General features: G+C 45.3%; 1 protein-coding gene across 2 annotated transcripts in view; it reads right to left on the bottom strand.

Moving 5' to 3' along the window:
* The window catches only part of PTPN2 (protein tyrosine phosphatase, non-receptor type 2), a 50,722-nt gene that overhangs the window by 4,121 nt on the left and 32,270 nt on the right, over positions 1-14,331 (bottom strand). Inside the window, exons 8-9 of one of the 2 annotated variants that reach the window (XM_019545632.1) lie at positions 3,563-3,756; positions 2,197-2,298 (exon numbers count right to left, since the gene is read on the bottom strand). In XM_019545632.1, coding sequence (XP_019401177.1) covers positions 2,197-2,298; positions 3,563-3,756 — 296 coding nt within the window. Of the gene's footprint in view, positions 1-1,173; positions 2,299-3,562; positions 3,757-14,331 lie in introns of those variants that run through there. The other variant, XM_019545622.1, reaches the window with a different exon arrangement.

The raw sequence follows: 14,331 nt of genomic DNA, 5'->3' as shown, positions 1-14,331 counted from the left end.
ACTGTAGTGGGGTCCCACCATGCCTCTGATTGCTTATGGGGGGGCTTGTGGTTCTGCCTCCCACTGCTGATTAATGGAGAAGGCTGCCTATCATATGGCCCCACCCATTGCCACTGACCAATGAAGAGAGGCAGAGCAGCAGGGCATGTGAGCCATCTTGCCTGCTTACCTTTATGCTGGCAGCCCCCCTTCATGCCAGGCTGCATGGCAGGAAGGACTACTGGCTCCAACTGGTGAGCCAGCGTTTTTCAGTAACTTTTTTTGGTTTGTATTTCTTCCCCTGTGGATTTCACAGAGATCATCCCGTTTTGTGATTTCCGTGAAATCCACGCAATTGCAATTTGACTAGGTCCCTACTTATAATTCTTTTATAAAGACCAGGTGAAATGCACAATGAGCTTCTATTAACACCATCTGGAGTTCCCCATGTACCCACTGCAATTCAATGAGAGAATATCTGTGTGTGCATTACTCAGCCTTGCCCAAACATCTGTGCAACAGTAGGTTATACTCAAGTCTGGGTCCCTTGTTTCAGAGCTTGGAGACATATGGAGGCCTCAGGTTACTAACTTCTTTGGATAAGACTAACCTATATGCTTAACATAGACTGCACTTGTCATCAGTAAAGTTCAAAAGTACTTTACAAAAGGAGGTAAGTGTCATTGTCGTCGTTTAAGAGATGTGGACATAAAAGCCCAGAGATACGGGACTTGGCCACGGTCACTCAGCAGTGGCAGACCTAGGACTGGAAACCAATGCCCTCAGCTGCAACACAGTGCTCTAGCCACTAGCCTAGACTGCTTCCATCCTCAGATGAAAATAGATAATTGCATATGGAACTGGAAAAATAACTACTGGATACAAATAGTGCAAAGTTTATACTTCATGGTTATAAAGTGATCTAGGTGCCAGTACTCCCTTCATTTGCTGTTCTTAACAAAGCAGTTAACCGTCAGGCCGATTATGATGTTAGGCAGCTTAAAGAGTACCTTATAAAGGTCTGGCAAACTCAGTTAAGATTGGGCTCAATTACTAGGATCTAAATTCAGCAACAACTAATAGTATCTACATTTGGTACCCAGTATTTTCATTTAAGAATGAATCAGTTTTAAGTTGCCATATATTTCCATTAGATCTTAATTACTACAAGGAATGCAACTCACACACGCAAAATATCATGTTTCACATTTAATGGAATGTCAACTTTAACAAAGCTAGGGCTTCAAACAGTAGCTGAAGTCTGAATACAACTTCCATTCACCAGTTTAACAGTTTGCCTTTAGGTAAGGAGGGGGAGTTAAGTTTCCCATATTCTTTAAACCAAAAAAATCCTCAAAAGTAAATTATTTAAATAAATTCCAAAAAAATAAAAAAAATAAATAAGGAATGCAACTTACAGAACAGATAAGTGGTTCATCAGACCCTAGCTGCTCATATCAAAAGTCCCAAAGTCTTGAAATATGGGGAATGGATGCACTGTTAACTACTGTAATGCACAAATTATGCTTTACATTTGTTTCAAAATCAGATTTTTTCTTGGTCAAAGAGTTTGTACAAACTGAGCTTTAAAAGTACAGTTAACTACAAAAGTAAGATTAAATACGCAGTTATAAAATATCTTTATCCTAGGTCATAAGAATATAAAATGTTTATGCCCATGTTCATAGTACATTACACACATGTAAGGATAGCCTCTTTGCATTAATAATGTAAATGATACAACACTGTTTATTGCTTATGTCAGGTGTAAATTAAGACAGCCTCAGTAGTTAAAACTTTGTGGCTCGGGGTCTGGTAGATTTGGTGGAAAACTATTTTAAAAAGTGTATAAATACATTTGCAGGAAACTTGTACCTGTTTAACAAAAATGAACCACTTTATTCAGATAGCAGTTTGCTGTGTGGTTTCAGAAGTACCTGCAGTGAGAAGTCCTGAGATGTTGACTTGTGATCAGTTTACATCACGTATCTAGTTAACATTTAAACTTCTGCACCAGTTTAGGTGTAAGAAGTTTGCTGATGAATGGCAAACTCCTAACAACTAACTTGCAGCATAATTAACTGCTAATGCAGACAAGCTCACTTGTTTACTTACAAGGAATGTTCTTGAAAATACATTTTCCAGCAATAAACAGCTCCAAATAAAATCAATGTACCAAACGTAACCTTAATGAGAATAGGTTTCCAATATAACCACCTTTTCCTTTTTCGTTCAGTTTCACTTAACTTCTGTTTCATCTGCTGCAGCTTCTGTGCCGTGTTAGCCTTTCTATCCTCTCGAAGGCGTTTCCGAACGGTACTGAGGAAAAGAAAAAGGGAAAACATGCTAAGCAATGGAATAGGAGGAACCCTTGAAAACATGCTAAAGGTAGTGCTTCTTCCCTCAGCACATACAGAAGGCTTAATCTGTCTGGAACTATTTATGAACAAAACAAAACTAAGAGGAAAACCTGGAGGGGAATGCGAAAACAACCTAGGTACTTCCAGCAAGGTTGCTAAATGGAGCCTTAGAAAATGCCAGATTCTAAACCCACAAAACCTTAATTTTGTCCCCTCTTGCATAGGCATGATGCACTCGATCACCTGAACTCTGGCTTCAATGACTGTGTATGTGTTTTTGTACAAAAACAGATACTAGACAAATAATGTGCCTCTTCACCTGTGTCTTCCTTGCAAAGTTAACTCAGCTTCCTATCAAGTCACTGACCCTAAAGGCTTCTCCCCCCTCTGTGATCAGTGACTAGGTGCCTGTTTTGGACTATAAAAGTCAAGTCCCAATCTAAGTTTTGACTTGGGATGACAGCTGGCCTTGTCACAGAGCAAGGATGCAGGCAAAAAAATCAGACAAAAACAATACAGCCTTTGCTGCTTTCCCACAATTCCCTGTGCACACAAAAGTTACCCCACAAGAAATACAGACACGATCAACTGTGTTTCTGCAAGTCCTGGCTAACACACATTCATGCCTTCTCCCATGCCATTTATCAAACCCCTCATTTGCCATAAGGCTCATAAAACATTTGACAATTGTTAGGATACCAGTGACCGAAAGTCCTTATCAGGTTAAACACCATTTTTTCACTGTTTCCCTCATCTTTTCCTTATCTACAGCGACTCCCCATCTTCTCTTAGAGTGTAAGACCTGGGGTAGGCCTTCTTACACCTAAACTTATTCTTGATGGAGGTCTTAGCACTATAAGACCCCGACCCACAGGCAGGTGCCAATTCCTACAATAATACAATTACCTGCGACATACTGCAACTTCACCAAGGACAAAGCAACTCAGAAGGGGTTTGTAATGTGCCTGTTCATATCCAGACTGAACCCTCCACACCTCTAAAGCAACTGAACTGTAAAAAGGTACAGGCAGGAAAAAGCTAAGATTACACTGAAAAAATAAATCCTTTCCCTTACTATGTCTGAGACTCTTCAACCAAACTCTCTCCTTCTCCAACAGGAGACAACTCATTCAAAATTAAAAGCTTTGTTATGACCAGCAATATAAAAATCCAATGCAACTTAAGTGTTCTCTCCTACCACATTCATTTCTGATTACACTCACCTTTCTGTGTTTCCATCCACAGCATCTTGCACTTTGGTGGACAGGTCTGTATTTATTTTTTCCCCAATTTGCTCCTGTTTTTCTATGCCCACACTATTTCCATTGAACTTTTCTGTAATTATTTTGGTTGGGTGTGGAGGAGAGTGCTCAGAACTTGGTGCTTGGTCCTCTTTAGAAAGTTCTTTCCATCGTTTCTGAATAAAGAAGAAAGTTGTTGAGTAACAGCTTCCATATCTTTGAATAACAATAATAATAATAAGGGTTTGGCACAGGACTGTCATAAATAAAACTACATTAACAAAACTAAATATAATAATTTCTATAACAGAGGTCAAGACCAAACTAAGATATTCTCAACATAAGTAAGGGTATCTTATTTTAAAAGCAAGGCAACCGATTGACTTCTAATGAGGCGTTAATTCACTCCCAATTATGGAGTGGCCAATGCATTTAAATGTTTAAAGTTGTAGATGTATTGTAAACCTCACTTCCACATCCAAGGCTGTGAACTACATCCCCCCTGCCACCAAGTACTATTGCTATGTCCAGTTAAGGCACTAATTTAAGAGAAATGTTCCATCTAGCGCAGATGGAAAATCGTAGTAATGTGTTTCACTGTGGTAGATACCTATGTGCTTGTTCTATTGTATTGGTTATTATTTAAAATCTGTGTGGAATAAGAATCACTATATTTAATTCGCAGGACAGAAAGAACATTTATGTTCATTATAACAGTTTGACACAGGGTACATTCTAGAGAAGTCTCTCAGAATGATACCTAAAAAAAGCAATTCATGAACTGAGAACAGATTTTACCAAAACTCTCCCTACACATAAAATTAATGCAACAAATGCCCTATTGCCATCTTATCAAGAAATTTAATTTGTTTCCTCTTTTTATATTAAAAATGCTAAGTTAAATGTTTTCTTGGTTTCACTCATGCTTAGATCAAAACTAGGACAGTAAAAAGATATCCAACTGGTTAAGAAGAATCAAAACTTCAAGAACAAGCAATCATTAATGCTCTCGCCTTTAAGAAACACCTAAAACCAAGACTAATGATAGTCTGAAGAAAACCACTAGGCCAATAAAAAACTCAAAGTCAAGCATTCAGTGCACAGATCTATTTGCTCTGAATTAACTAAAATCTGCTGGTTAAAAGTAGGACTGCAAACCGAAAGGTAAAACTCGAGTCCAATGCACACCTAAAATCTCTAGGAATGAATCACAGAAAATTAGGGTTGGAAGGGAGATCAGGTGGTCATCTAGTCCAACCCCTGTGCACAAAGAAGGACCTTCCCCAACTAGATCATCCAAGTGAGGGCTTTGTCGAGCTGGGCCTTAAAAGCCTCCACGGATGAAAATTCCACCACCTCTCTAGCTAACCCGTTCCAGTGTTTCACCACCATTCTAGTGAGTTTTTTCTAACATCCAACCTAAACCTCCCTTGCTACAACTTGAGACCATTGCTACTCATTCTGTCATCTACCACCACTGAGAACAGTCTAGTTCAGGGGTGGACAAAATGCACCCCATGGGCCAGATCCAAGCTGCCAGCTGATTTTATCCGGCCTGCAGGTCAGCAGCTACAAAGTCATAAGATGCAGCCCACAGAGACCCAGTGGTTCCACCTGCTGTAACATGCTGGGTAGATGGGCATGTCCCAGCCCTGTTCAGTTTACAATATCTCCCACCCCATGCACCAGAAGTAACACCAGGTGCACACTGGCATCAGCTGTGGATGCTGCCTGCAGGTTTCTGCTAAGGATCAGGGCAACTGCCTGGGACCACAGCTGATGCAGCAGCATCACCTGCAGACCCGGGAGGATACCCTGATCCCCAGTGGGAACCAGCCACTTGCATCTGCAGCTGATGTTGGTGCCAACCCACTACTCCTTCCAGCACACAAGCCAGGAGCTGGTGTAAGTTGTGGGGCCATGCTGTAGGTGCAGGATGGCAGGAGGGAGAGGAGGTAGAAGGGTGGGGGCAGAGAGAAACTCTGCTCACAATGCGCAGCAGTGGCCTAGCAGTGGGCGCACCCCGCACCGGCTGCTGCCACTCATCATGGGCAGGGTCGCTTCTCTGTATCCCCCTTTCTCCTCCCCCCACCCCCAACTCCTACAGTGTGGCCCCACAGCTTACAGCAGCTCCCGGCCCATGCACTGGAAGCAGCACTGGATGGGTATCGGCATCAGCTGTGGATGCAAGTGGCCACTTCTCCCTGTGGATCAGGATATCTGCCTGAGCCCCTCCTTGAGGTAGAAGGGTGGGCTGGAGGCTAAAGCTGTTGTGCATTCACACCAGCTCTGCCCTCTGCTCACCCCACCCCACATAGGGAAGTTTGGTGAGCTGTTGGGGAGGGGGGAGCACTGACCCAGCTTGTGACAGCCCCCCAAAACTCCTTACGTGGACCATGGGTCAAAATAATTGCCCAGCCCTGGTCTGGCTCCATCCTCTTTGGAACCATCCCTCAAGTAGTTAAAAGGCTGCTATCAAATCCCCCCTCAGTCTTCTCTTCTTCAGGCTAAATGAGCCTAATTCTCTCTGCCTCTGCCCAAAAGTTGTGTGCCCCAGCTCCCGAACTATTTTTGCTGCTCTGCTGGACTCTCTCCAACTTCTCCACATCCTTTTAGTAAGGGGCCCAAACTGAACACAGTACTCCAGATATGGCTTCACTAGTGCCCAAGTGCCAAGTAGAGGGGAATAATTACTTCCCTCAATTTGCTGGCAACACTCCTACTAATGCAGCCCAGAATGCTGTTAGCCTTCTTGGCAACAAGGGCACACTGCCAACGTATCCAGTTTATTGTCCACTGCAAGCCCCAAGTCCTTTTCTGCGTTAAATAGATGATTAAATAGAATCCGATTACATAGATGACCATTTAGACTAATTTCTCTCTAACATTCAAAAGCAAGAATCAATAATGCAACAGTTAAACCTAAATAGTCAATGTACAGGAATAAACATTCAAATTACTCTGGTAATCTGCTGCAGGCTGTTGAAGAACGAATCTTCCTATATAAGGCAATTTAATCCCTTGGGATTTAGCAACAAGAACATCTTGACCTCTCCCAAGTTGCTGACAGCCATAAAGGTGGTGAATAGGAAACTACACAGTTCCCTTCTGGTGAACCTAATAACACTGATCTCCTTTTAAGAAGCCGAGAGTATAGATAAGAATCAGCTCTTAACTAGTTCCAGTATCTCCATTTGATCTTGTACTATCACATTCTTCTTCACTATCAAAACCGTGGGACTTTCAGTGATAGAATACAGTGAGCAAAATCCTGGCCTCTCTCCAGATACTGCCAGAACTCTTACAGACGTCAAGAGGGTCAGGCTTTCAGTTCTTGAGCCAACAATTCTCATTTTTTAAATTATACTATTCTCCTCCTCCCCTCAAAGATAGGACAATTCTGGTATTTCCTGAACCTACAACAAAACTAAGTTTCACTCCACAAAGATGAATTTGAAGATAGATAAGCATGACATAGAAAAAGCAGTCAATTACTTTACAGCAGGGGCATTAGAGATGCAACCCACAGCTGCCCGTGAGTCTTGCTGTTGACCCATGTACTGAATACAGTACGTACTGGCTTGCCCCACGTGTGCTAGATCTGACATGCCAGCCTTGCACCATTCATCTGGCCCATGGGACCCGACAAAAGTTTGATACCCCTGCTTTACAGTGAATTCCATGTAGAATCAATTTAGCAGAAAGAATGAAGAAAAAGTGAGCCACAGGAAGCGTAACTGAATAGGGATTTAGCAATAGAAACGAGGTACTGGTGACAGGCTGGTCCAAGATGCTGTGACTGGGAGAAAGATTGAAGAAAACATTTTCTTGCTTTCAGAATCATTTCACCTTCACTAAAATCTTCAGATTATGAAGATACTTATTCATTATGTATGAATAATGCCTATTTTCTGTGTCTGAATTATTTAAAAAGGTTCCTTATAAACTCTATAACTATAGTCTTCAAACATACCTACGGGAAGACAAAGAATGTTTTCTGACCTTACAGCGCCAGATTCATTGAGATAATATGTATGCATGTATGGATCCCTTGTTTGTGGTCCATATGCCTGCCCCCTTGCACAGAAGAGTGGAATCTTACGCGTAGCAATCTCTGTTGCTGCTGCTCATATAGCCTACATACTCTCATGTTACCCCCTTTCCCAAATGCAGAAAGAGAAGAGTCCTGAAATGTCAATCAGTTCCTTTGATGCCAAGATTTTGATAAAATGACTCTTGAGCTACAGCAAAAGAAGGTAAGTCATAGGATCCATGCATCAGTGCATCCTTCAAGGTGAAAAAAATCAGTTACTTAAAAGAGGCTGGAAGCCAGTCTCATTTTTGATGACTAGCCAAGCAATAAGTCTTCAAGAAGGGTGTGCTAGAAAACATATTGAAACAATGCCTGCAGAACTGCTGGACCAAACTGCACATTGGAGCTGTAGCCCAGTATCGAGGGAGAGTGCCTGGTAAATGTATGAATATAGTACAGCAGGTAGTTACTTTGCAAATACTAGCTTTAAGAATTCTGCTAATGCATGCTGCTGTGGCTGGCTAAGCTCTGATATAACAGGAAATCTCATTCTAAAAAAAAGTTGACTTAGTCTCATAGGCAGCAGTTCCAATACATTCTGACATTTTCCTCAACATGCTTTTCTGTGGAAGTAGCTTGAACTCTGATTCTTCTTATGAAGGTAATCAAGCTTGAAGACATGCAAAATCGCCTTCTCCTATGATGGTTACAAGACACTTCTCATACATCCAGATTTTTTTTCCACCCCCAAGCAGACAGACAATGGAAGATTTATATCACAAACATGGTGAAAGCTATATTTTTTAGAAATAAATTCTGAGGGATGTGTCAGTGATTCTGAGACAAAAAGTTATGTAAAAAGCATCAGCAATCGAATCCTGATTCTCATTTCACAGGATACTAAGAATGCCATTTTAAATGAACAAACACAACACGAAATGGATTAAAACAGATTTACGGATCAAATGGCTAAATACAGCAAGCATAAAGTTCAACTTCTAAGGATATTTTTTTGACATGGAAAAACAGTAACAAACCGTTCAAGAATCTGAATAGCTAGGTGTGAAAATCACGCCTAACACTAGACAAGCAGGCAAGATTCAGATTTTGATGCTAAATGTGCAGGTGGAGTTTTGGGTTTTTTTTAAAAATACTAGTAGCTAAAGAATTCCAATGGGCAAACCTGACACTCAGAATACAAAGGATATACTTCCATTTTACATAACATGTACATCAAGAAAGGATTCTTCTACTCCAAGAGAAGAGAAAATATTCTGGACTTCCACAGAGGAACTGCTGTCCACTGTTGTCAATGAATTAACATCCATCTATACCAGCGATTCTCAATCAGGGTGACTTTTAAGCATACCACAAGGTATTGCACAAAAGCAGTGCAGTTGGGTAGGAGAAAGATCCACAAAATCTACACAATTCACAAAATAAATCCAGAAATTTCAAAACAGGAATCCATAATGCCAAAAAATGTTGAGCTGTTACAGTCTTTGAGTTCTTTGCAACAGAAGAACTGCTCTATTCATTCTGTCAGTCAAAAAAGAGCTATCATTTTTCAAAGGGTGCCCTGAGTCTAATGATGGATGCCTCATGTCTAAAAAGGTTGAGAACCACTAATCTATACGATCAGAAGCAGAGGCTAAAAAGACTACGTCATGACTTTTTAAAGCAAATCTAGAAGAAATTATAGAAAAAATAAAGGTTTATTCAAGGGATGCAGAAGGTTAAAGAACTACAGTTGATGTGCCTGAGACTGATCCCTTTTTAGTCCAACTATGCCTTTCTTATTCCCTACTGTTCCTCCTGCTTAGGTGGTCTGCTATTTGCTGAATGCTCCTGGCACTTGCATCATTATGCTGTTGACTATTCTGAAAACACTGGTTCCTATTAAATAGGTTCTTAAATAGGTTCTTAAAAGGCGCTCTGATCTTATTAAAGCCGGCCCTGACAATTTACACCAGAGAGTACTCAAGGAGCTGGCTAGCATCATAGCTCAGCCCCTAGCACGGATCTTTGAAAGCTCCTGGTGCTCTGGTGAAGTGCCCGAAGATTGGAAGAAGGCCAATGTGGTGCCTATCTTCAAGAAAGGGAGGAAAGTGGATCTGGCAAACTACAGGCCCATCAGCCTGACCTCTATCCTTGGGAAGGTCTTAGAAAAAGTCATCAAGGAGGCCATTTTTAATGGACTGGCCAATGCCAACACGGGTTTGTTGCAGGTAGGTCGTGCTTGACCAATCTCATTTCCTTTTATGACCAGGTGACCCATCACCTGGACAAGGGGGAAGAGACTGATGTCATATATCTCGACTTCAAAAAAGCCTTTGATCTGGTATCCCATGAGCACCTTTTGGCAAAACTGGCTAACTGCGGCCTTGGGTCCACCATGATCCACTGGTTGGGGAATTGGCTCCGTGGTCGGACCCAGAGGGTGGTGGTTGATGCAAGTCAACCGTCATGGTGCCCTGTGACCAGTGGTGTCCCTCAAGGCTCTGTCCTTGGACCCATTTTGTTCAACCTCTTAATTAATGATGTTGACATTGGAGTCAGAAGCAGACTGGCCAAGTTCGCCAATGATACCAAACTCTGGGGTAAAGCATCCACACCCAAGGACAAGGGGGTAATCCAGGCTGACCTTGACAGGCTCAGTAAATGGGCAAATGAGAGCCTGATAGTGTTTAATACTGAAAAATGAAAGGTTCTCCACCTTGGGAGGAAAAACCTGCAGCATGTCTATAGGCTCGGCAGTGCTATGCTGACTAGCACTATGGATGAAATGAACTTGGGGGTCAGGATTGACCACAAGATAATCATGAGCCTGCAATGTGATGCTGCAGCCAGTAAAGCAAGCAAAACACTGGCTTGCATCCATAGGTGGTTCTCAAGCAAAAACAGGATGTCATTCTCCCATTGTACCCGGCCTTGGTGAGGCCACAGCTGGAGTAGTGCATCCAGTTTTGGGCTCCACAATTCAAAAAGGATGTGGAGAAGCTTGAGAGAGTCCAGAGAAGAGCCACACGCATGATCAGAGGTCAGGAAAACAGACTTCAGAGGCTGAGTGTCATGGGACTTTTCAGCCTGGGAAAGCGCAGGCTCAGGGGCGACCTGATGGTCACCTATAAAGTTTTAAAGGGTTTTCACCAGGACCTGGGGAAATGTTTGTTCAACAGAGCACCCCAAAGGATTACAAGGTCAAATGCTTATGAACTCCTGCAAGACCACTGCAGCCTGGACGTAAAGAAGAACTCCTTTACTGTCTGAGCCCACAAGGTCCAAAATGGCCTGCTGCTGGAGGTGGTTTAAGCACCTACTTCAAATGCCTTCAAGAGAAACCTGGATGTTTTTCTTGCTGGGATCCTATGACCCCAGCTGACTTCCTGCCCCTGGGGCAGGGGGCTGGACTCGATGATCTTCTAAGGTCCCTTCCAGCCCTAATGTCTATGAAATCTATTTTTCCTCACCTGTATTATGCAATACATAGCTACAGTACAGTTTGATAAGACCTAAGGAGTTGTGCCTTTCAAAAGAGGTTGGAATGATCTTCACACAACTCATATTACTTCTCAGCTCCTCTATAATTTGCATATACCCCTCATCCTGATGAGGGCCACAGGCTTTGGGTCTGACAGCTATCCAGATGAGCAACTCAGCCTCTTTTCCAGACATACAGTGTTTTGGTAGACTGTAGCAGAAAGCTGCTCCAAATGCATTTTGTATATCCATCCACTGATGTTAAGATAGTAGGATATCTAGCACCTTTATTCAGTTGATTGACTTTGGTCATCCTTGGAAAAGCCTGAGATGAAACCTTGAGTTATAGAGGCAAAGAAGGACACATGCTTGAGACATTCCTTACATCTTTACTGTTGTTAGGATACAAAACTAACCCAGATGATATAAAACCTTTGTCACAGAAAAAAACCTCTGGCTAACCTTGACCCAAAAAACTGCTCTTATGAATTCCGCTAACTGGACCAGGATAAGAATTAATTTCCTGTGGATAACCCAGGTCAGTGAGGAACATCTGAAAAACTAGCATATTGAACTGAATCCCAGATGACCTTTAATTTAAGGGATCCCCACACAGTAGCTAGATTCTATACATGAAATACATATACATTTGTTACAATTTTCCATGTATAGAATCTAATGACTGGAAGGCTGTCTTGAATTCATCTCCCTCCACTGCTACTACAAGGCAAGCAGTGGCAGGGGGCAGACAGTGGGGGATGGGAGATGTCAAGCAACTTAACTCCTGACCCCTTCTGCAGCCTCAGACTCCCCCACTCCCTCCCCTACAGCCTCTGCCTCCATGCCTGCGTCCCTCAGACTCCTCCCACTTGCCCTGCCCTCCCTGCCATTTTCCCTTGCTCTGCTCTGGCAGGATCCGGCCCTGCTCCAGCCTGGGACATGGAACAGAACCCCAGCCTGGCCCGGTAGCAGTGGCAGCAGCATGGCATCTACAGCCCTGGCTCAGAGACCCAGATGCAGGTGCTGTCACCACCAGTGCCACAGGGCTGGGCTAGGGCTCAGTGGGGCCACAGCAAGGATAATGGTAGGGGGGCAGAAGGAAGCAGGTGGCAGAAGCTGCTGCATGAGGAAGAAATGGGGGCCAGGGAGTCTGAGGGTGCAGGATTGTTTTTAAATAAATGCTGAAGACAGATTCGTCATGTTGGTATTTAAAGAAAAAAAAAAAGAAAGAAATTATGCTTGTGCATTGTTACATACATTTGGCAGACTGACCAGCCCCTGTAGCCAGTACATTTTTTACATCTAGGTCAGGGGTGGGCAAAATATGGCCCGCAGGCTGCATCTACCCTGCCAGGCCATTCTATCCAGACTGCAGGCCCCTAAAAAAAATTTTAGAAAATAAATATTTATCTGCCCTTGACTCCTGTCAAAGATGACAAGAGCCAGGGGCAGTAGGACCCAGGGAAAGCCATGGCAGGCTCCTGTAATGGCAGGGCCCGCCCAGCCCTGTCCTCTACCAGCCAGAAGCCCCTGCCTAGCAGGGGCTGTTCATGGCTGTGTCAGCATGAGAAATTCAGGTAAGAATTGGGGGGAAGCAGGGGATCACCCCAGTCCTTGGGGCCAGGCCAGCTCCTACTGAGCCCCACGGTCCAGCCCTGCAGGCGGGTGGAAACAAGTGGCGTGCAGGAGCGTAGGGCCAGCGCCAGTGGAGCCCAGAGCAGGGTGGTAAGAGTACAGGGTGTGGGCTAGGTTTCCTTGGCAGAGAGGAAAGGAAGCTGACCCAGCTCCAGAGCCTGCTGGCCAGGACCCCATGCTCCTCCTGCCCTGCAGTGGGCCCCACTGGTGGTAGCCCTTGGACACCAGCATGGGCCCCACGCTCCTACCCATCTGCTGCTGGCTCCTGTGCACCTGATCACTCCCAGTGCCCCCCAGTCCAGCCCCACAATACAGGTGGGGACGGGTGTGCAGCCCCAACCCCATCTGGGCTGAACAGTGGCGGCGGGAATGGTGCTCAGCACAAGAGAAAGGCTGCCCCCTTCTCCTCATGGACAGTGCTTCCTGCTCCAACCACTCACAGCCCATGTGAGGCTGTCCTGCCTCTCCACTGCGTGACAACAGAGAGCAGGCACAGGCAGCTCCACACAACAGAGGCAACAGAGAGCAGGCACAGGAACCTCGCGTGGACTCTTGAGAGGCTGCAGCATGGGACGCAGGCCATGGGGAAGGGGAGCAGCCGCTTCCCCCATGCTGAGCACCAGTTTGTTCCCTGCTGCCACTGCTAACTTGAGCCCCACACCAGCTCTGGGCTCACCTGTCAGGGCTGAGCAGCAGCAGCAGCAGCAGCATCTGAGCAGAGACTGCTGCTCAGCATGGAGAAAAGCAGCTCCCCTGCTCGCTGCCACTGGGCAGGGTTTGCTGTGGATGCCTCCCCAGAGCTTGCACCGCCCTAGGCTGCAGTGCAGATGCTTCACCCCTTCCTCTGTGCTGCTCAGTGCGGCAGCAGTAGCCATGTGAAGCAGCCACAGGGGAGCACAGAGGCAGCAGTGAAGTAGCTACCCCACAGCGTAGAGCAGCGCGAGCTCTGGGTGGGCAGCCACAGCAAACACTGCCTGCTGGCAGTGAGCAGGTGGGCCACTTTCCTCTGTGCTGAGCAGCAGTTTCTGCCTAGCTACTGCTACTGGCTACTGCTAAGCTACTGCTGCTGCTCCGCCCCAACAGGCAAGCCTGGAGGTGGCACAGGGCCCAGGCCAGCAGCAGCAGCAGGGAATGAACTGGTGCTCAGCATGAGGGAAAAAAGTACTGCCTGTGTCTGCTCTGTACCTCATGGGCAGTGGTGACATGGCAGAGAGACAAGACAGCCCCGCACAGGCTGCGAGTGGCTGCAGCAGGAAGTGCCAATCACAGAGTGGGGGAGGGGAGCAGGGTGCTTTCCCCCAGTGCTGAGCACCAGTTCATTCCCTGCTGCTGCTGCTCACTCCAGATGGGCAAGCATGGAGTGTGTGGGGTCGGGGCTGCGCTCTTCTTGCTGCCTGTACCCCCGGGCTGGGGGAGGGGGCACTGGGAGTGAGCGGGTATGCAGGAGCCAGCAGCAGCTGGGCGGGAGCACTGGGCCCATGCCCGTGTCCCAGGGCCAGTGCCAGTGGAGCCCAGAGCAAGGGGGCAGGAGCATGGGGTCCTGGCCAGCAGGGGCTCTATGGAGCTGGGTCAGTGCCCCACTCTCCCTGCTGGCGCAGCCCAG

Source organism: Crocodylus porosus, unplaced genomic scaffold (genome assembly GCF_001723895.1).
Source record: "Crocodylus porosus isolate Cpor-Errol unplaced genomic scaffold, CroPor_comp1, whole genome shotgun sequence".
In the NCBI taxonomy this organism is placed as follows: Eukaryota; Metazoa; Chordata; order Crocodylia; family Crocodylidae; genus Crocodylus; species Crocodylus porosus.
The sequence above is the reverse complement of the archived record's forward strand: the minus strand, read 5'-3'. Positions and strand labels throughout refer to the sequence as shown.